Source organism: Cyprinodon tularosa, unplaced genomic scaffold, assembly GCF_016077235.1.
Source record: "Cyprinodon tularosa strain WSP-4 unplaced genomic scaffold, ASM1607723v1 ctg57, whole genome shotgun sequence".
NCBI classification, from domain to species: Eukaryota; Metazoa; Chordata; class Actinopteri; order Cyprinodontiformes; family Cyprinodontidae; genus Cyprinodon; species Cyprinodon tularosa.
Window position 1 is genome coordinate 2,284,226 of NW_024039307.1, and position 23,225 is coordinate 2,307,450.

A 23,225-nucleotide genomic window follows, 5' to 3' on the forward strand; every position below is an offset into this window, starting at 1 on the left:
TGTAATTGATCTGGAGTTCTGATGTTTTACATTCTGTCTTGTTCTGTCATTTTTTTCATGGGTTAGTTCCATCTGACTACGGATGCAAAAAGAGATACAAAAGAAGAGTGTTTACTGAAGCCCTTTCTGCATGATAAGAGTCCCCAGAGTCCCTGTTGTGTGACAAGGCCCGGCTCTTGTCATCAGAGAGCTCCTGTTGGGGCTGAGAAATCTCCACCCCTACCCCTCCTGCTCACCCCACTTTCCCTCACCACCAGCTTAGAGAGAGGTGGGGAGACGATGATCAGACAGTGTCCAGACAGAGGCCATGTGAGTATGTGTCATATGGAACAGATTAGGTGCTAATGACCCCAACCGGATTTTATACTCCCCCTTTCTTTGGCCACGCCCTACCATCAGCCTCTCTGAGCCCCACCCCTCATCGTTTCATCTTCTTGGTATCATCCCTGTATGAAAAACTCTGCTATTCCACAGCCCCATGTCAGAATAATTTACCAATTTGTGAATGATATAGACGAAGTAGAATAAAGTCATGAGAATGAATACCCAACTCATAATTTCATATTCCACACCTATTTTCTTTGGAAAATCTTTTAACAAATTAAATTTTTTTCATAAAGACAGGCTATATTGGGACTGCATGGTTACTAACTATTAATTTTTATAGGTTTAAATGATCAAAGTAATACAAATGAAAACTATTTACTTCCAGGTTTTAACTGAAAGTTAAATGTGAAACATTTTAATGTTGCACCCTAAGTTTTTTACTTCCGTGGTGATTCTGGGTTGGTTGATATAACATAAAAGTACAACTGAGGCCCTAAATAATTTCACTGGGACTTTTCCTGATATAAAAACCCCAAAGGTGCTGTCACATATAGTAAATACTTTGTCTGCATTAGAAGAGCAAGATATAATACAGGGAAGTAAGAATACCAGGAATCTAATGTGTTAAAAGGAGATCAAAAAATGTTTTAATGACAGCAGGTAAATTTCACATTTTGCATTGGATAAAAAAAAACTGTATACAACCAACATGAGTCTCAGAAGTATAATCTTTAGGCATACTTTTTAATGGAAGATGACCATATGAGGACAGTATGTTTGAGTTTCTGCCACTTCAGGAATTGACCCCTTCATCGACCTTCACTTGGCTCATCGGCACCCTGCACTTCCCGTATCTGTGTCCCATTGACACTGGCATTCTTTCACGTTAGCGCATCGCAGCGCTGCAGATAGGCCTGCCAGACACCCCCCTGCACTCTCCTAGTATCTCTCCAGTACACAGAGAGACACTGTTAATTGGTAACTAAAGTTTATGGGTAGCGGGGAACTCATAGTTCGACTGGCCTCTTCGAAGACACACAAGATAGCATGTCAGCATTCGGTGAGTTATGATGCCTGGTGTGAGTGTTACGATGTGGTTTACATTTTTGGCACAGTATAAGATGAGGGTAAAGGCCTGTTTGGTGAAATGAAAGCTTGTTTTCTCGTCGTCATAGCATGAGATCACATCAACGTTTGCCGATATCGATGGTCATCTTGCGTTAAAATACGGACCACGTGGGAGAATTCTAAATATTTACTTCTATCTTGGTGATGGGTTGAGGTAGATAGTCATAGAAACTATAACGACGTAAATCATTGGGGAAAAGGATTAGCTTGAATTTAAAACTGTCATCTATGCAAAAAGTTGTTTCTGTTGTATCCTATTGAATCTAGTATAATTTATTGCCTTAGAATAAACCTGTTTTTTTTATTTTGTTTTTTCTTTTGCAAGAGAAGGTTTTGTCTTTTGCCTCTTTAATTAATATCAATAAAACGGTCTAGTTATCTATTTCCCCCTCCTTCAACAAGGAAAAAATCAATAGCCATCTGTCATGGTTTAACCACTGAATGTTATCACTTGTCCTCGAGATTAGCCCTCAGCAGCATCTTATCCACACATTTTCTTTTAACTGAAGTTATTCACTTTAAAGATATCTAACATATTTTTACTCATTGGTACAAGGTCCTAATTTTGCTGAAATACCTCCTTTATTGAATTGTTTAAATATGTTTTCTACTTCATAGCCAATTCCTTCTATTTCCTTTTTATTTTAACTCATGCTGCAGTAATCCGACCCCTTTTTACAGGCATGCATTGCTTTGTTATGCTCGTATAAAGGGTCATCCATATCCCAGACTGTCAGAGTGCCTAACCAGATCCATCCTTCATCCGTTTTTCATCTTTCAAGCCCTGACCACTCTCCTCCATCCGTCTGTCAGACCAGGACTTGACCTCTCACCTTTAGAGGACCGCCCATCTTGTTACCCCTGACCTTCTGTTGATTGTGTCACTGCTCAGCCATTGCTGTTGATATTTCTTTTTCTGATTTGAGACACTTCGGTTGAGGTTTAGTCATTACACAGAAGTTTTTTTAATTATAGAACATTGTGGAACTTGGCATAATAGCATTATGTACACTATGGTTATAGATAGAAGTTTAAATGTTTTTTTTAACAATGAAAATAGTCTTTAGCTGAATATAATCAAGATGAAGTTGCACACATTAGTGTTTCAGATTAATTATAAACATGGGTTACGTATTATTGCATATTTTGTAATAATTCAGCTTTTCGAACACTGCTTGTTTTTTGTTAGTAGTAAAACTTGACTAACTTACTATTCCAGTTCATTTTAAGTAATCACCTCCATCAGACAAGAATGAAAGCAAAGAAACTTCAGTTACAATTTTTACTTTTTGCATTTTAGGAGTATTTTATCATATCACTTATTATGATTAAGTTATTTAAGTTTTAATTCAAGTCTTTTTTTCCTCTCTGTGTCGATATAGTTTTCCTCCCATGCTTGTTCTCTCCGTAAATCCAGATCAATGAGTCCAATTTGGTGTAGTTTCATTTCAGCCCAGCTTGATTAATGGCTCTATGTGGTAGCATCAGTCCTGCCTTGTCCTCATGTCTGTCACACTTATGGACAAACCTTAACACACACACACATATACACCCATGCACGGCCACCACTGCTGTCCTGTAATTGATGGCATTGGCCATAGATTTGCAAACCAAATGTGGAAGTGGAAGACAGAGCAAACTCCACTTGAAACACTCTTCCACCTATCCTGTCTTGCTTTTTCTCCTTTCCTATCTGTCTGCTTCTCTTGCCTCGCCGTCTACACACCCACTCTCTCATTAGCCGTTTGTCACATTGATATGAGAGGCCAGTGCTACATTGTGACATGCTCAGGAGGCAATATAAATATTTGATTAGCTCTAATGGAAATCGTCACTGTGCACTAATTGCACCACACATTATCTGAGTTGCCGTATCAGCAACGGATATCCCCTTTGATCCTCCCTCAGTCTGATGCTCTCCACTTCCTTTCACCCGTCTCTGCTTTTTTAGCCTGTGTTTATGCAGTTTATTTCAGGGTACCGTATGTGTCCCATTCTGCTTTCCCCTCTCTCACTGAGTCACTGTAGCCCATTTCCTTATCTTGCTCTCAGTGCATTCTGGTGTCTTGGTCTGCCATTTTCCATGCATTGTGAAGCTTTCTTTTGATACCCCTTTCTCCTTCCAAACAAATGTATTGCTTCATATAGCTTATTTAGTACTTTGCGAAGGTATTTTAACTTCTTCCTCAATGTTTCTTTGTTTTGGGATCTTATCTTATCTTGGGCAACAGTGGTGTTGGATGTAGGAGTTTGCCTTGAAATCCAAATGTCAGTGTCGTTGTGTCCTTGGGCAAGAATCTTCACCTGCATTGTCTACTGATGGTGGTCAGAGGGCCCGGTGGCGCCAGTGTACGGCAGCCCCGCTTCTGTCAGTGAGCCCAAGGGCAGCTGTGGCTACAATGTAGCCTGCTACCATCAGTGTGTGAGTGTGTGCGTGAATGGGTGAATGAATGTGGTGTAAAGCGCTTTGGTCAAGTCTCCTGACTTGAATAAAGGCGCTATATAAGTACATGCCATTTATCAGTGCAAACTTATTTGATTTTTTTTTTGTTAGTCAAAAAAAAGGAAACGTTACGTTTTACACGTAAAATAGTGTAAGATATTAATTCCACTTAACGTTATTCAGTTGAAAACCCTTAACTGAATCCATTGCAATCACTTGCATTTAGGAGTCACCTAATTAGAAACCACAGTTTATTATGATCTATAATCCAGTAACTTGTAAAGATCTCAGAAATTTGTTAACATAAGTGAAAAACAGTAGTAGGAACAAAAGCAGAGAAGTCAGTGATACACTTTGGAAAAAGTATATAACAGAATTAAGGGATTTAAACTTTAGACATATTAAAGAGCAGAGTTCAAGCCATTGCTTAAACCTTTATGAGATAATTTCCGTTTAGGAGCTTTATGAAGTTCCTAATTTAGTCTTTCCATACATAGACTAAATAGGCTGCAGAAGCTACCCAGACCCGGCTGTTCACCTGGCCGAAATACTGGGCCAGCAGAGTAATCAAAAAAGCATGCAAAAGACTCAAGGTAGGTTTGGAAGAGATGTAGAGATCCATAGCTCAGTTTAAGGAAAGGAGTCTTTGCTGGTTGAATTAACAATTATTTTTTCCATCACAAATTATGGCCATTATGGAAAAGAGGAAAAAGCACAGAAGATTGAAAGATAGCTAAATGACTTTCACTTAGTGTTTGGAGGCTGTGCAGCACACATGGAACATAGTGTTCAGTTATGGGAAACCTGAATCAAATAAAACTAATAATTTAACACTGAACACATCTTCCCTACAGTGAAGCAAGGTGGTATCATGTGCAGAAGTTTTATTATTTTTGAGCACAGACAGGGGAGCTTGTCAAAGAAAAGGATGGATGAAGCATAATGCTACTGGAGATACTGGAAGAAAATCTCTAAAACATTCAGAAGTGGAAAAGGGGTTCACCTTTCAGCAGGATGGTGATCCTAAACATTCGGAGCTCTGATGACATGATTTAGATTGTTTCAGGTGCTAAAAAAACTCCCACAAAGTCCAGGAGTTATAAAACTCCTTCCTCCTGCTGTTACAACATCCCAAATAACAAATATTAAATTGCTTTAAAAAAATGCAGCTAGAATTCGTATTCTAGGTTATCTGCAAGGATTGCAAGCTCAAGAAAGAAGCATGGATCACCTATTCAAATGAATTAAGCTGCTGCTTGGAATAAGAGAAAGATAACGTTTAAGTCATTGAGTATGGATGCGAAATTAGACGTGCATGGGAAGGTTTATTTTGCCTAGGAATGCTTTTTTACTAAAGTTTCTTCCTGGCAGTCCAAATATGGTTCTTTCTGCATCATGTCATTGAATCCATATACCTCCTTCTCACCACAATGGCGGCTGATAGATTAGAGCTTGCAGCTGACTTTTAAAAACCCTGAATATAGACACAAAAACTGTATGAGCAATCTGTTTTAGACCTAATAAATCTCAATTGGATGTTAAGGAACTAGATCTGTGTATCTTTCCCTTATCATGTTGCGTATTTTGGTCATCAGCATGTGTTCTTCAAACTCATTTGAAGAACACAAGCTGAAACTCAGGCAACACTGTACTATAAACGGTTTGCATCTGTTGCTCTGCTGATTGTAGACACGTCATTTAATTTGTACCTAGTTAGTAGATCAACTTTGTGCATGCTATCAAAGTTGTACCTGTTTTTTACATGCAACCTTTTGAAGATTAGGCCACTCGTTACATTGTAATTTGATAAAAAGTTAAGGATTATTAATACTTCTGCAAGGTACTGTGTGCGCTTTTAAACCAAGTTGGCATTTAGTGTTTTTAAAAAAGACTTTGTTATGAAAAGTATTTCTTCCTGTAACCCCACATACCTCGATGACCAGCTGCATTTTTACTCCATATTTTACTTCAAGCATTGCTTTCAATGCAGATCATTTCCTTTCCTTGTTGTTATGATCAAAGCTTGTCCTTCAAGGCACCATTTTAGATGTGCAGACCTTCTTTCCTCATTTAGAAATCCTCCCTCATCCTCCATCCTGTTTGTATTTACTTGTTGTTATTTACGGTGTGTCTCCTGCAAAAGATCTGTCACATTGTTCGGTGTTGCTCTCCCCTTTTTTTTCTTTCTCTCTTTCTCTCACCCTCCCTTAGACGTTTCCATTTAGCCAAAGACAAAACAAGTTAATGAGATCGGAAGTGCGGTCCTATCAATGGGGAATCAGTATTCAAAACGAGACCTTGTCTGGACACAAACAGCAGGAAGCCAAACAAGAACCCCAGTGCTGCTGAATGGGAGGACAGAGAGGGAGAAAGAGAGACAGAAAGAAACTGAATGGGTGGGTGAAAGATTGTTGTTGGCTGGTAAAGGGGGACACTACACACTTTTGTGGCGGTGCATGAGTTTTATATCTGTCTCTTCTCTGTGGAAAAAAGTATCCTCTCAAAGACAAAGATTTTCTTTAAAACAAGCAAACATTGTGAAGCAGTTATATTTTCAATAAATTTTTATGTCAATTTATTTATCTTTGTTTTGTTTCAGCTTGACCTAAAATTAATTTATCTTCATTCTACCTTATTTCACTGTGCCCTAATTGCACCGCACATTATCTGACCTACCTCTATTTTTCATTTACAGAAACTGGGATTTCCCTCTGTAATAACAGCAGGTATCTAGGTGTTCAGATAATAATCCAAACTTAAGGACTATCAAATGTGTAATTTCTGCTTGTTAGTTTTGTTTTTTCTCTGTTAGATATATGATTGTGAAGAAGTTTGATCACTGTTATGGTGTAAAATAATATCCCAAGCTTTGAACATTTGAGCTGTGTTTAGTCTATTATGTTAAGATGGAAGGAACAAGGAACAACTACAAACTTCATATTGTAAGATATGCTTTCCCTACAAAACTAAAAGGCTCGACATATGTAGAGAGCAACGAACGGGCTTAAAGTACAGTAACTCTCAAATCTGGCCTTTGGAGGAATAGCTGGAAGAAAGTAAATTTTGAATAAAAAACAAAACAACAACAACAGAGCCCTCACAGCAAGGGTTACTACAGCCTGTGTAGATACATAGCAAACGTGTGAGAAGGTGATCTGGTCAGATAACACACTTAAACATTTTGGCCAACCTACATATCCAGAGCTAACGTCATGTTAGGGTATTTTACAAAATCAGAAAAAAAAGAAAGAGAAAATTTTTTGCTTTCTAGAATGATATGCTGATCAATACATCAGACACAAATCTTATTGAAATGAGTTTAAAAAAGGTGTCTGCATAAAGTATTTAGGTTGAGTAAAAAATATGAATTTGTTGTACACTTGAGAACTATGCATTTTCCTTCTTTTCTTATTTATGCATAATTTTGTGTTTTTCTATAATATAATATTCAATAACATTACATACAACATTACATAAGTTTTGAACAGTACTGTATGTCATATGCTGCATAAGAAAGTAAATCACAAGTTATAACATTAATATACTTATTGCTGTATGCATGTTTTGAATGGTGTATCTAATACTTTGTGTTATCTTTACACATTCAGACAGCAGGCCAATTGAGAATACGGCACACACAACCAGTTATAGAGGTGGCGCTGATATAGGGAGAGAAGAGGAAAGAGGAGGAGGGGGGAGGCAACTAAGGTGGGGAAGCAAAGCTCCCATTATCTCATTCAGAGGGCCACCTGAGCTAAAGACAGCCATTTGTTCCTAAATCGACCTGTCGACCCCCACCTAATTACCCAGCAATTATTTCCAAATGGACCGAGCTCACCCCATGGCCTGCTAACTTAAAAAAGAAGAGGAAGAAAATTGCCTGTCTCTTTCTGTCTTTGTCCCTATTTCCTCCCTGTTCGGGCTCTCTTTCTCACCTTTCTTTTCTTTCAATTCAGCATTTAGTGCCTATTGTTGCTTGTAGATTTTTATTGGTATCCCCTCTTCTCATAAGGGATTTTAGGAGAATCTATTGGTAGAAACTTTATAGCATTATGTCACCATATTCTCTCTGTGCCTCCCTCTCTCCTGCTTTCCGTCGCTTTGGCACCGGTGAGTCTCAGCAGGCCTCCGATGTGTATCGATGGGTTCAGCATTGAGGAACCACCCGCTGGAGAAGAAGGCTGTGCCCCCGTTCCCAGAATTCTTTGTGGTCAGCCTCCATTGTTTGCAGCCACTTGTATACAGTATTGTCAGAGCGACCGTGGGCCTCTGAGCTCCTTCGCCCTGAGGATGACCAGAGAGCGAGCAGCGTGGAGGAGGGAGATGGAGGCAGAGAGGATGAAGAGGAGGAAGGGAGCATTGTGTCTCATGCTTACCATTCTCCTGCCTTCCCATCTGTTTCCTTCTCTTCCTTCCTGTTTCTGTGGGATAATAAGCAGATTAGTAATAGCTCCGCTGGAGCTTCTAATAGAGGAAGTCATGGCTGGGGAAATACGACGGATTGGTTTGAGATATCATCTGCCTGAGTGGTGCAATAGTTTTGAACTCTGACACCTTGCTGCAGGCAAGCTGACTTTGATCACTTGCTTACAGAGTGTCTGCGCAAAGTGTAACCTATGAGGTTGTTGTAGTTGTGCATTTTTTGCCATTTAGCTTATTGTATAATCATAAGAATCTATTTTTAGCAGTTTGCTATAAACACCACCAGCTGACAGTAAATATAGACATCTGCTTTGTGATTAACAAATCAAATATTCTTTTGTACATTTACTTGGCTTTTCTTAAAGTTTGTCCAGATGATTCTGCTGGTCAGTGGTTCACCCTAATTTATCAGTAAAAGGGAATAAATTGCGTACAGTCTCTAATATTAATACTCTTTATTGTATTAATATCTAATGTTGTAAAAGTTATTGCAGGGCAAGGTGGTTCATTAAGTTTATTTCACACTACCAAAGTTAACTTACATTTTGGACGCTAAAGTATTTTGGATGCTAAAAAGGTTTTATAATCAATGTGCAGTCACTCTATTCCTTAATACTTGAGTTATTATTGTGTTAATTGACAGTGATGTATACATTGAAACCCGTTAATAAATAATTCTAAAGTCATAATTATACAGCCTAAGTTTGAAAAGTACCTACTTCAGATCTGAGAACAATTTTATTTTCTGAACTAAATTTTAAGATCGCTGAAATCTTTTTTAATTATGAAGTCAACCCAAATCTGCAACTTTTATTCACCTTTTTATATATATAAGTTTTTCTTATATCAAATGTATTACTTTGAGGGCCTGATTAATAATCCCAAAAGGATAATTTAGCCTCAAATGATCTAATCTCGCCAAAAATATTTTAAAAAGTTCAGAGGTACTTGGCTTAATGTGCTGTGTGTGCTCTGGTTATTGGGGGCTGAGACGGCACTGTGTCCAGGCTTCTTGGCTGGGTTTGAAGCTAAGTGGATTAGCATATCTCCCATGTCTACTTCTTTCATTGTGAGCCTGATGACATGGGACTGTGTGACGGCCTCAACCCACCTGACGTACTGAGCTCAGGTCCTCCAAGCAGGTGGTCCTGACTCTGGGAGGGGAGGGGGGAATAAAGGAGTTTTCATTTTCAGCTGAGGCTAATCGGCAGCACAAGTTTGTTCAACCTTTTTTCTGAGAGTACTTGCAGAGGATAAAAACCCTGGTGGAAGGTTTTTTTTTAGGTCTCTTTACTTTTTGTCTCATAATACTTGCTATTCCACTCCTTTGTGTAAAACATGTAACCATTACAGAAGCCATTTAAATAAATTTATTATAATCTATGGTTTTTCATTTAATCTTTATGTACATTTCAAGTTACAGTAGAAAAAAGTAAATTTGGGGCTACATAAAAAAAAAGCATTTATGATCTGTGGCAGGAATGAAATCATCTTTCATAGATTTCCATGAAGAAAAGCATTGCTGCTGAATGTAGTGCTCAAGGTGATTACTATAGTTTAACAGTGTAAGGACTGCTGGGAAATGAACTCAAGTTTAGGATTAGAATACGTTTTTTAATACTAAAAGGCTGTGTATACTCCTGCAGCAGGGTGTTGCAGGTATGACGCAGATATTTTTGATTAATGTCCAATTATGAAGCGTGGACTGTGCTATGTTATTAGACACCACAATGCAAGAAGGACAATCACAAACTAGCTAGGATTGTGGGTGTGGTGGGTGGCGTGTTTCTCTTCTGGTTATGGAGGTCATTCAACAACAATGGCGACTGGACCAGTGTGTGGGTAAATCCTCACTTCTTCATAGACTCGCTCTTCTAGCTGCTCCATCTTCACGAGTCGTTTTCCACAATGGTGGTCATACAAACAAAACAAGCCACTAAGGTACTGTGTTAACTGCAGCACACAAGCAGACAACCTGGTTTCTATGCATAAACCAGGCTTAACTGTCACTGTCTCACCTTCCAACTCTGACGCCACAAAATCTGACTCACCTTCAAATATGGGAGTGGCAGACTAGTGGATGGAATCGAAGGGTATAGAGCTTGGAATCTTGAGGTTCTGAGATTGAGACCCACTCCCACAGACTGCCACTCTGGGTCTCTGAGTAAGACCCTTAACCCTACACTGCTCCCCAGGCGCCGCACAATGGCAGTGCACTGGATGGGTTAAATGCAGAAACTGAATTTGTTTGTTCTGCAGTTGTGACAGTGTATTGACAATAAAAGCTGGAAACAATTTTTTGTTGTTACAGCTTTTGATGTATTTTGTAATGACCTCCACAGTGGAAATATTCACAAAATATATGAGGATAGATTTAGTCTGTCTTTTAAAGGCATCACTGTTATTTATCTCATAATGTTATAATTTTGGGGGGTCTTTATATTTACACTTGTAAACAAACCACCACTAAACATTGTATAGAATTTTTTCATCCTGCTCTTTAGTTATACATTGTGCATAATGGAGTCAATTAAAACTAAAATATCATATTAGATCTAGAAATAGGTATATATGAATATCATGCCCTGTTTCCATTGAAAGTTATGATCCACCCTAAGCCTAAATGCCTTCAAAGCCTTCAAAATCTTTTGAAATATGATCGATTACAGACTGAGAAACCTCCTGCTCATATATAATACTGATTGTAGTCACATAATCAGGTTTCATTCTTAAATATTAGAATCAGATCAGAAAATTGCTCTTTTTTGTGTGTGAAGAAGTTAGGTTCCAACCAAGACTTTTACAGAATCAAACCTTGCTAAGGAGTAATGACCTACACCTGTCTGATTTGTGTTGACCTTGATTTTACCAAGCAAATAATAAAAGTAACCTTTTGGTATAGCGGCCATTTTTTTTTAATCATTTGCAATCAGAATGGTTCAATTAGTTAAAACTACTACTAAAGCCTTAGCGCACAACTGGTTTGATCATCATGCATAAATATTTTTTAGCAGAAGATGGTCAAATGCAATGTTTGTTGTGGTTGATAGAATTAAACAAAGGTTTGGTCCAGTTGTATAGTTTAGAGATTGCTGGAATTAAATGAATTTAGAATGACAAAGTAGTTCTGTTTTTTTTATAGTTTGGTTTAATTTCATTATACTTTTCAGAAAAGAAATGATCAAATTATCATTGTTACATTATTATTTTGGTTCTTGTATTCCCTTAGTATGTACGGTAACCATTCCTTTCTGCTACGTTTTAACATATTCCCGATAACTTTTTTTTAACCACTTTGTCATCTACGCTCCTTTACATCCTGATTGACTGCCTTTTAATTTACTACAGTTCTTTGCTTTACCTATAAATTCCCAATCCTCTATGACCCACCAAACACCCCCCCTTTGCAATCCCCCAATCCTCCTCTTCCTCAGTATCATGCTGGCCTATCCAGGCAAAGCTAACACTTTTGTCAGGGTGATTAATAGCATGCCCGATTGTCCTTAATTCACTAGCTAATGACTAGAGGGAGCAGGCGAGAGGAGAGGAGCAGAAGCAAGGCATAAAGTAAAATAGACCAATGTGGTGGTGAATGCTGCTTCCAGTTACACCTTCACACAGAAAATCACTGATACAAGCACCCACACATAATTCAGTGGGAGAGCTATAGCTGCTAGAAAAGGGGCACATCCAGCTGAAATCATTTTTTAAGATGCTGAAATATTTCAATATTTTTTCAGATATTTTTTGGTTTGTATTAGACAAATTGGATTTTTATTTTTATTAGGTTTATATTAACATAAATTAAATTAGTCTAATAAATAATACAATAGAAATATTTGCTAAATTTCTCAAGATCTTAATTTATTTATTTAACAGGACTGAACAATAAAAATAGGAGAAAATAAATGTCTTTGACACATTTTTACAGTTCCTTGCAAATCTTTGTATTATAGCCTTCAAACTTTATGTGATATGCTTACATAAAATACTGCACGATAGTTATGTGAAAAAAACGTACTATATATTTTTAAAACTATGAAAATTATTCATAAGAAACTGCTGTTGTCAAATGTGATAAAGATTTTTTCTTTTTGTGACAAATAGGCAGTAGTCCATCTTTACAGTTAAACAATTATCAATGGTTACTATAGCATATATCAAAGTTTATATATTCTTTTTTCTATTTTATTGTACAAAATTCTGATAAAATACACTGAGGTTGAAAAGTGAAACCATCTTAGCTCCCCCTAGTGATAGTGTTTGTCTCTGTTGGGAATTAATGAAATGATGATTGTTTCCTTAACAGTTTTCCTGTATTATTATTTTCTTTATTATATTCTCATTTCTTCTCTGTCCTCTTTCATCTTGAAATTCTTCATTTTTTTATCAGCTCCTTTGAACTCTGACTACCTCCACCTCCTTCCTCCCTTCCCCATGGGTGATGTCTGCAACTCAATTTGGCAAATGTAACTCGGTATTGATTATTATTAATATTTATCATGTTTGTGAGCATGTTTTCCTCTAGAGCTATTAATCTGCCCTGTTAATAAATGTCCGCTGCAGCCTGGTGCCAAAAGCCCTGTGGGACTATCGGGCCATGAAACACACACACACTTTCTCTCAGCTGTTGGAGGCTGCCTGCTGTCCTCTGCTTGCCTGGAGGCTTGAACTTAGCACACACAGTGACACACACACATTATATCAGGGGATGGTATGGCTCGAGGGTTCTTGACGCAAATGACACATCAATAAATTGGCTATGTTGGATTGACACCCAACACAAACAAAAATTGCTCATTCAGTGTGTACTCCACTACAGCAACCTAATTTAACCAGTGTACTGTTTAGTGCGTTGCGTTTTGTAAACATTGTGTAAATTTTACATTTGTTTGCTTTTGCTTAGTTGTTGCTGAGTTATCATATCAGAAAGCAAAACAAAAGAAAAATAGATATAAACTTTGACTGAGCTATATTTGTATGGATGAAGCCCTTCCTCTGCGGCTCTAGCTGTATAGCTTGCATCTGAAAGGTGGACCTCTGGCTCGGTCTCAATTCTTTTCTAACCTCTAAAAGGTTTCCTTGCTGGATTGTCCCATTTTTTGCTGTAATCAGCATCTCATGCGACACACTCGATCTATTTTCCGTCCCTCCTGATAAAAAAACCTCCCTCAGCATGATACCACCCCTACAATGTTTCTTGAAATTGTGTTTTTTTCTGTAATATGCAATGGTAGTTTTACTTTGCTTGCTGATTTTGTACATGCAAAAAGATATGGCAAGTTTACATGTTAGTCATTGTATCCAGATCTGTTTAGAGAAAGAAACAATATTCTGAACATTTTATTGATCAGAAATGTTTGTTTCTGGTAGGTAGGGGGGCTGTTGGTCTATATAGTGTTTGGATTTCAGCTGCTAAATTGTTTCCGTTTTTATTGTCATTTCAGCAAATTTAATATGTGAAAAAACACAATTTCATTACTCATTTTCTCACTCACCTAAGCAGTGCAGAAAGTGACTCATGATAGTATGTAACAACATAAACACAAGTACAATTAGAGCATGTCATGGCTATTGTGGAGTTATTATGTAAAGCAGCTGTGCTTATGCAACTGTGGTTTTTTGCTTTCTTGCCTTGCTGCATTCTTCCTTTCTTACTCTGTCTTTTCTCACTAAATCCAAGTTGTATTGCAGTTTGATCTGTTGCTTAGAAATCCTCTGTGATGCCTTTATACAAGGGGAAACTGCAGTATTTGTCACTAGGTGAGGGTTTCTGGTAATGCAGCTTTACTATTCTCCCCTTGCTCCAATAACATGCCCCTTAAATCTCCATGCCCACCTGGCAGCTCCTTTAAAATCCCTAAATATCTGTATCATTTTAGTATATGTTGCCAAAACAGTACTAGAAAAGCAAACCAACATACATTTCTGTGCTTTTGCTTTTGCCCTTATTTAACTTATACACCTCCATCGCTCGTTTATATCATGTGGAAGCCTGGGCTGTTAAAGACGCAGTCATCAAAGAGTTGCTAAATAAATCAGATACAGGTATCTAGTCATCCAGTAAAACAGTAAAATTGGACCATATTGATAAATATCGAGGCACTAATGGTAGATCAGAAGTTGGCTTTGATGGTTTTACACATCAAAGAGGTCCCACATCAGAATGTTGGGTCATTTATTGCTCAACAAGCTATCCATTTTTTATATCTGTCATGATCCACGCAATCTCCTTGTGTCTTTTTTTTTCTGCCCAGATTTGGAGCTGTGCTGAATTTTGCATAGTTTTGACTTTTCCCTGGATACTGTCTTTTCATTAGAGGCTGGCTTTCCCTTAGGACTGAACCATATCAGTTGTCGGCAAGTCACAGGTTCAGTCTATCTCTGTGTGTGTTATTAGCGATGACCATGGCTGCACAAAGTCACCTGGTTCCAAAAATCCAAGTTGCCTGATACTATTTTAAGTCTCTTTTTCTCCATGCTAATTACAGTGTGTCACAGAAGCAGTGTATTAAATAGAATTTTGTTGTATTGCCATTTTATGTAATAAACTAAGTGAGAGTAGATCATCAATGTGTTGTTGAAAGAAAATGGCAAGCTTTTATACTCAACCCCATTGACCAAGCCGTCGAACCGTCATTCACTACAATAACTTTCTTTTTTGTGCATTCTTTTTATTTTTGTTTACTGAAATGAAATATGTAATTTAATAAAAAACTATTCTTTAATCCAAAACATTGGTATAAAATGCAAATCATTAAGGGATGGTGTTCTACAACTCTTAGCTGCATCTCACCTTCCATGAAATCATTTGTCTAACTTGGCAGCATGGTGTGGAGGAAGTTCAGCAATTTCATTTAAGTGTTGCATGGGGTAATTCCTAGAGTTGTCTGATGCTGGTGCCCTGGGAATGAAAATGGAGTCTTAGGTCTGTGAATGAAATATCTCTTTTGTTTCTGTTGGTACGTTTCTCTTAGTTGTTATCTTGCTGGTATTAACCCCTGCCTCAGTCATGTCTTTTACAGACTCTAAAAGATCTTCCATGATTTGTTGGATTTGCTCCACCCATCGTCCCATTACCTTAGCTTCTTTTTCCCTGCTGAGCAAAAAAGGCAACCCCACAGAATGATGCTGCCACCATCAATCCTCTCTGTGCATACGTTGTGCATTCTCTTTTTTCCGTCAGACATGAATTTGTATGTTGTGTATCTTGGCAGAGAGACCTTCTTCCTCATGTGTGCTGTGTGCCTCTAAATGTTACTTTTTATGGCTGTCATTCAACAATGGTTTTGTTTTTTACTAATCCATACAGGCCAGATTTATGGAGAGAATGACTATATGTTGTTGTATCAGCAAACTCTTTCACCTGAGCTGTAGCTCTCTAAAGGTCCTCCATGCATATCACACATTTCATCTCTAGAATCCTAAAAAAGAATCCTCTTTTGTGCCGTTTTTCCTGAAAAACCTGCAATAACGCTTGCTCTGCGAGACTTAAGTTGGGCCCAAATTTAATGCATCATTTATAGAGCTCTACCTCAGATTTCTTGCATGCAGTCTCTGTTGTTTCTGTATACACAAAGAAAAGCAACAATACAGCTCAGTCTGTGGGCCACAAGGCACATGTGTTTGTGTGCATCCAGGCAGACGGCAGAAAATGACTCCAGATTTTATCTTTCAGCATTTAAGTCTAGAACGCTCTGATTAAACACAACCACAGAATAATTTTCCTGTTGTAATGCCTTCAATTAAACCCCTGATTTTTAGTGCTGTGTCAAGTTATTTTACCATGGCAACACTGATTACATTGTTATCTGAATCTCTTTTTAATTTATTTTTGTAAAAGGAGGTTATTGAAAGAACATGTTTAAGCAAATGATTACTTTGTTTTTTTTGGTATATATGAATTGCTTATTTTTGAAAACATTTCTACACTTGTTGCTAAACATCACATCATGTCATATCCTATTTCCATGAGACAGTAATTGTAAGATATCATCTTTACCATTAACACCATCTGATCTGGTGCACATGTGTTTACGGTACAGTAACAGCTCCTTCAGTTGCAAACAGATGTGTGTTTATGTAACGGCAAGCGTCTGCCTTCGTACGTGCCCTGAGATCTTGGTTATTGCAAGCGATGCTACAAAGCATAGAGCACCGCTTATGGCACGCATTTACAATTTATCAAATAAATGGGATCCCTTCATGTGGCCTGGGCCTGCCTCTCAGGCAGAGTGGAGTAGTTTTCCACTGGAATAACAGGCGCTAGAACAAGCAGACCATTGTAGCCACAGCCAGCACGGGGACCCCCAAGGTGCGAATTAATGATTGACCCCTGATGTAATCAGGATAAATAGCTCCCCGTAAAACAGAAGGATATGGGCCAGAGGAACGGCAAGAGAAAGAACAACATGAGGAGCCAGGGAGAGGAAGGTACTATCTGGCCTGGGCGCTTTTTAAAAATCCCACAGGGAGAGAAACCTAGCATCTCTTCCTGGGTCTTTGGAGACTCAGAAACAACAGACTGCTTTTTAAAAGCATGTCTGTCATCACTGGTTAAATCTTTACCTTTTTTCATTGCTTATGTCTTTTCCCCGCGTACTTTCTTTCTTTACTTCTTTGTCTTCTGTGTTTAACACCAAAGAATGAAAAATAATGGATTACCTTAAATGTCTAAATCAGTTATTAAAAGATTTACACCTTAAAGTTCCATTATTTTAATATTTCTCCTTCTTTTACCACGGCATGTCTCATTCAACCTTTTGCAATTTTGATGTAGCAAACTGTACATTTTTTGTGCTCAGAGGCCCTAAAAGCCAAATGGTATTTAATAGATTTTCCAAGGCTTTTTCTCTGCTTGTCAAAATTGCTCTCAATGGGTCAAGTGCCAGTGAAATGTTTTGGGAATAAGGGGGGTTGGGGTGGGAGAAGTGTTTAACAGCATGAGAAGACTTTTGATTGTGTAAAGCGAGAGCAGTAGATGGGGCTGAGTTATAAAACTTTAATTGATCTGCGTAAAGTGTGGAAGCTACTGCTGGCTCACATATTCCAGCGTACCCTCTGAACCCCTCCAAAGTGGTGATCATTAACAAAAAGGGCTTCTTTCCATTCAAAATTGCTGAATGACGCAGAATCAGTCATAAACGGTTAGCTTTTATGGCCTTAGATTTATATGATAAGATTCACAGTTTTTATGTGAACATGCTGCATGTTTGCCAGGTGCTGAAGCACCCATGGCACATACTTCCAAGTTGTATCATTTTATATTGGAAACTAAAATGTCAGTTTTACAACTTTAACCGTCAAAATGAAGTAGGAAACTCTTCTATATGTGTTAAAGAAATAACTGGACTGTTGTTTCTCACTCAAATTTCTTTGAAACATTTAACATTGTTTTATCTTCCTGCATATTAAAAGATATATATTACCATATAAATATGATATAAGTATCAATTTTGCCAACACAGTTTAACTCTAAATAGCACCAGGTTTTACATTTAACAATCTAAAAGGCTATAGAGGATGAAAACATAGTTTTGTATGCTGAAACAAGTATAAATGCATAGAGGTTTGGGATCAAAGAAACAACTACTTTTGCAGTGGTGACAAAATTTATATTCAGGTTTGATTTTATTAATGATCTGGCCTTTCATACTATGTTGACTTTTTTAACTATATCTAAGCAATAGGTTTTTAATTAAATAATATATTGCAAAAATGGATTCAGATCTATAACTGTGCAGATGATTAAAACTGTCAAATTCAGGTAATATTGCAAAACAAGTTGGAAAAAAATGAATCACATAGAGACATTGGGGATGGATCAACATGACAGCAACATTTCATCAATAGAATAATCCAAAAATAAATAAATTGCGTCAAAGTGCTTCCATGGATGACTTTATTGTATGTTTGATTTAGTTTATCATCAGTTTTTTTTTTTTTTTTTTGTAGTCATGTACAACTTTATTTCAGATACAAACAAGAATCCAACATAATACTAGCTTTCATATCCATACACAGTTACTGGAAGGCAGCGGTATGCTATCTCATCTGACAGAAATGTCCTTAACAACATACTGAGTGAAAGGGGCTCCGACTTGAAATTAACAGTTAAGTGCATCCATGCACCTATGAAACTACATCATCCTTTCCACTTTGGTGTAGGCACAATCATGTTGTCAATTCTTGGCTGTGACAATAATAATATTGGATTAGACAAATAAAGTCGTTGACAGACTCATTACGTGTAAGATGATTCCTGGCAGAACACAGAGACTGTGAAGAAATTGAAATCCATTCACCCCAGTCAATAGCCAGAGGAGGGCTTCATCATGATCGCAAAAATCATGAATTGGGCAAATATTGATTAAGACAAACTATTTTAAATGTTGCTCCTGTTCTTTAAAAAGTTTTGAATACCACTTACTTGAATATGGGCTACAGTATTTTTAATTTATTTTTTTCTTTAAGTCACACTCGATTGCTAAACAGCTTTCACGTTTATGATGTTAAACACAAACTATCTGTGTTCTCTCTTTTTCTCCTAGATGACAGTGAGCCAGTTGACAGCATGTTTGACACAGAAGCTGACCTCCCTGGTTTAGCAGCTGGCAGCACCGACAGCCCAGAAGAAGACGCAGAAGACGGCATCATCAACATGTCCTCACTGCCCTCACCGACTCCTTCCCATCGAAACAACCACCACCACCATTTGCTGCACCCCCACATCTACACGTCACACCATCTCCACAACAGTAGCAGCAGCAATGACCAGGACTTCACCACACCGAAGGAGGGCTCTCCCTACGAGGCACCTGTCTACATTCCTGATGACATTCCCATTCCCAGCGAGCTGGAGGTGCGAGAGTCCTCTGTGCCCGGTGCTGGCCTGGGCATATGGGCCAAGACTCGTATTTGTGCTGGTGAGAGGTTTGGTTTGCACAGCACAAAGCATCATGGGTCCATGGACAAAGACAGCTCCTTTGGATGGGAGGTAGGAGTCGCAAAAGACTAAATGTTTATTGTCTATGTCAGTTCAATTTGCTGCATTACTGCTTTTACCCTAAAGGAATCCTGTGGAACAAATGCCAAAAAAAAGAACTCCAGCTGTAGTCAATAGATTTATTTAAACATAATCATCTCTCTATTTAGATTTTCTGCCATCACTCTTGGTTCTCAACTGCATATATCTCATCATCAATGTAGAAGCTTGATGATCATTCCATTTATATTCCCTTTATGATCTGACCTTATCTTTGATCCCCCGCACACAGACACTCCTACACGTCTACATACACATAATAGACTCATCTGCAGCAGCACTACAATGTCAGATGGAAAAATCTGACTGATTAGTGGAGGTATCAGCTTTTATGCGCTTTGGTTTGAAGCGAGCACCCTCATTTGGTCACGCCATCTGATATGGAAATGGAAGAAGCATGGTCCAGTCCGGTGGCGGCGTATTGAACTATTAATTTTCATTTCAACATGACATTAGAGGATATTGAAGTTGCTTCAGTAAGCTCATTGGGGGCGGAACGGAACTGCTGGTCCCTGTCTTTCTTTCTCATGAGCCTAATAAGGGATGAAATCTTCTGGCCTGCTTTTCATTTTTACAAACTCCATCACTGTTCACTCTTACATGGCTAATATTACCTTTGTTGAGAGCAAGGAACCTAATCTTAGATGACCTGTTGCAGTTCTTTATAGCAAAGAGATATACATGTTTGAATGATTTTCTAGTTTGCTGCCTTCAAAACTAAGGCCAATGCGGCATGACATGTTATTTAGTGGTTACTTGGCATTTATTGATGCTTTCATGAAGTGGATAAAGAAGGGTCTAAGTAAAAGGCAAAGGAATGAGCTGTATGGCAAGACCTGTAAATAATGACCACAGAAATTAACCATATATGGCAAGACCTATAAAATATGATTCAAAAAAAGCCAAATAATGAAACAATAAAACCAAACACTCCAGGATCAGGATAGGTATGCCTTGTAAATGCTTTAAATTAAGCCTTTTGTTTTAACAATAGCTTTATTTATATTATATTATATACTCATTATACTCAAAATTTGGGTTAATTCTTACATTTCTGCAATTTGCTTCTGTGAAGTGATTACTGTTAGAGAATTTCAACAAAGACGTAGTTTTGCCTAGACTTCTTAACATCTGATTTATCTAAATGCTACGTACCATCGTGTACAAATCTTGGAGTTTATTTTAAATATTACTGTGATCAAAACTTACACTATATGCTTTGGTCAGTTAAGAATAAGATTCAGCTTTATGTCAATAAAAATCCCTTTTGAGGGTGCTGTAAAACAATGATAAATATATTGAAACATTTTAGGCATGGTGAAGAATCTTTGGAGCCATTTTTTCTCCAAAAGCCTTCAGAAGCTTGTTAGATCAAAGCATCATAAAACATCATATAACACTGTTCACATTTTCTACTATTGTTTTTCTTAAAATTCTAGATAATTTAGTTTAAACTTTTGAGGACTGCTGTTAAAAAAAAATATATATATATGGGTCATGACTGGATCGTTTAACACCACAGTGATCAAAAATGTTAGGTCAAAGAAACAACCAAAAATGTTTCACCAGGGATAAAACCCTCCTCTGCCTTGGTCAAGTTCATTCCTATGACCTAAACTGGAAGCGCTGAAGAGAAGAATACATGGTAGGACCGAGAACTCTCTGAACTTTGTCTCAGATTTGGCATCCAGACAATGTTTTCAATGTTAATCAAGAAGACTTAGTGGTGTGCTATTTTTGTGGTATACATACTTTCATATAAAATATAATTTCTGACCTTTGCATTTTTGTATATTTTTCATCCATTGATAAATGCAATTAAATTAAAGGTTGACTTTTATGTCTGTGGGTTTTTGTTAATCTTTAAGAGGGTTGGCAGTAAATGTGGAGGGTGCTAATTATAGATTAAATCGCATTATATTACATATTTTTACTCTAAATAAAATGTAATGATTGTTTAAACAGTGCAACTTCAGTATATCTGTGAAATTTTACTTAAAGAGTTTGTGACACTAGAATTTTTTCCCCATTACAGGTCATAACAGTATTATAGTTTTAAATAATTTTCCACAAACCTCCAATTGACAGGGTTAAAGAAAACCAGAGAGGGTCATTTTCATAGTTTCAATTCCAATAACTTTTCTTTTCACGTTTTACACCATTTTCTTCCCACCAGTTGTAGCAGTATGCCGGCAATTAAAGTACACAGGCTCAAGCTAAGTGGATGCATGCCAGGTGTAACATTTTCTTTTTTAAATTTGAAATCATGGTTTGCCATTTGGTGTGCATAGGGCTTATTTCCAAAAGCTACACCTTCCCCTTAGCTCTCATGTTCTCTCTCAGTTTTCTTCCTCCTTTCCATCTCTCTCCAGACAGCCAACTAATGCATATTCATTAGCAATGCTTTCACTCTTCAGCTTCCGGAAATAAGGGCAACTTGAGCTTCAGACATAAAATAGCACGTGTGTGAGGACATAAATACTTGTAAACTTCAACAGAGGAAAGTTTTTAGTCAAATTTGTTCCTAAAACAGCTGGTTTTACAGGACTTGAGGCGTTTCAACTCTTTATACATGTATATACCAAAGAACTCAGTAGCCATGAAATACAGTAGGTCATATATAAACACCAATGGGAATATTGTGATTGGCTCATTCGGAATCAAACTGTATTTCAAATGATAGGGGTGGTTTATGCTGATCAATAGTTTTAAAAGCATTCATAAACAATAGTTCCATTTATGTGCTTAAAATTTGGACCAGGTGACCAGACTGTGCAGATGTCTGGAACTTTTGGAAGCCACCCTGGGTAGCAAAGAACTTTTAGGGACGTTCATTTCATCCCCCTCTTTCATTATGCCACACAGGAACAGCAATAGCATGTCTTGTTGGCCATGTGGCTTATGTAATGAAAGCAATAATGCCTCAATTTATCAAAGAACCTGTAAAAGTTCCACTGTGGACACTTTAAACAGTCAGGACTTAACTTCAGCCCTTTTTTTTACCCTTCTTTTATTGTTGAAAATAAATTTGAAAACTCTGCACAATAAAGTGTTTCTATTACAATAAAAGCCTGTTGCAAGTAAAAGATATCATGATTGATAATTTGATTTTCGGCACATACTGTATGGATAGGGAATTTGATTATAATTTTTTATTTCCAGTCAAAACACATTTGAAACCAATCAAGTAATTGTGTGTGTAAACATAGGCATTAAATTTTAAGGAACATTTAGTCTCTTTTAGGGTATTCAATTTACATCTGGCCAATCTCTAATCCAAATTACAGAGGTGTGTGTTTCTCTAACTTTATTGTCAAAAACCAATAAGAGAAGTGCATTTGAGTGTTCAAAGATGACATTCAGCAAATTATATTTCAACATTTTAAGGGCTTAAATAGCAGCTGGTATGCATTATTTTTCTGATTAATACACATCTAAGCTATGGGTACATCTTACTTTCTCTTTTCTTTCAGGTCCATCATTGGGAGAAACTGATCTGTATTTTCTTTTTTTAAACGGTATTAGATGGACTGATTTTGGCTAGGCTTCTATTTTTTACATGTCCTGTCTGGTTTTAGGGCTGGAAACCTTCAGAGAATCTCCTCTCTCAGACTCTTATCACAAATAGTCATAACAGAGGGGCTGTTGATAGTCATCAAGAGACTCCCTCAGGACTCCCTTAGACCCCATTTCTCTTCTCTTTCACCATCAGCTCCTCTACTCATTTACTGCCTCTGGTCTTAGATAAATAGACAAACGAGAGAGTGACTTGTGAATTTTGCTTAAGTAAAGAATAAAGTACAAGATACGACGACAACAGAGGGTGAAAATATTGTATGAAAACATACGTTTTTTTGGACA

General features: G+C 37.5%; 1 protein-coding gene across 1 annotated transcript in view; it reads left to right on the forward strand.

The window, feature by feature from the left end:
- LOC119797049 (histone-lysine N-methyltransferase PRDM16-like) overlaps nucleotides 1-23,225 on the forward strand; it is a 109,952-nt gene that overhangs the window by 52,742 nt on the left and 33,985 nt on the right. Inside the window, exon 2 of the mRNA XM_038305924.1 lies at nucleotides 18,871-19,316. Within this exon, the coding sequence (XP_038161852.1) occupies nucleotides 18,871-19,316 (446 nt within the window). The remainder of the gene's footprint in view (nucleotides 1-18,870; nucleotides 19,317-23,225) is intronic.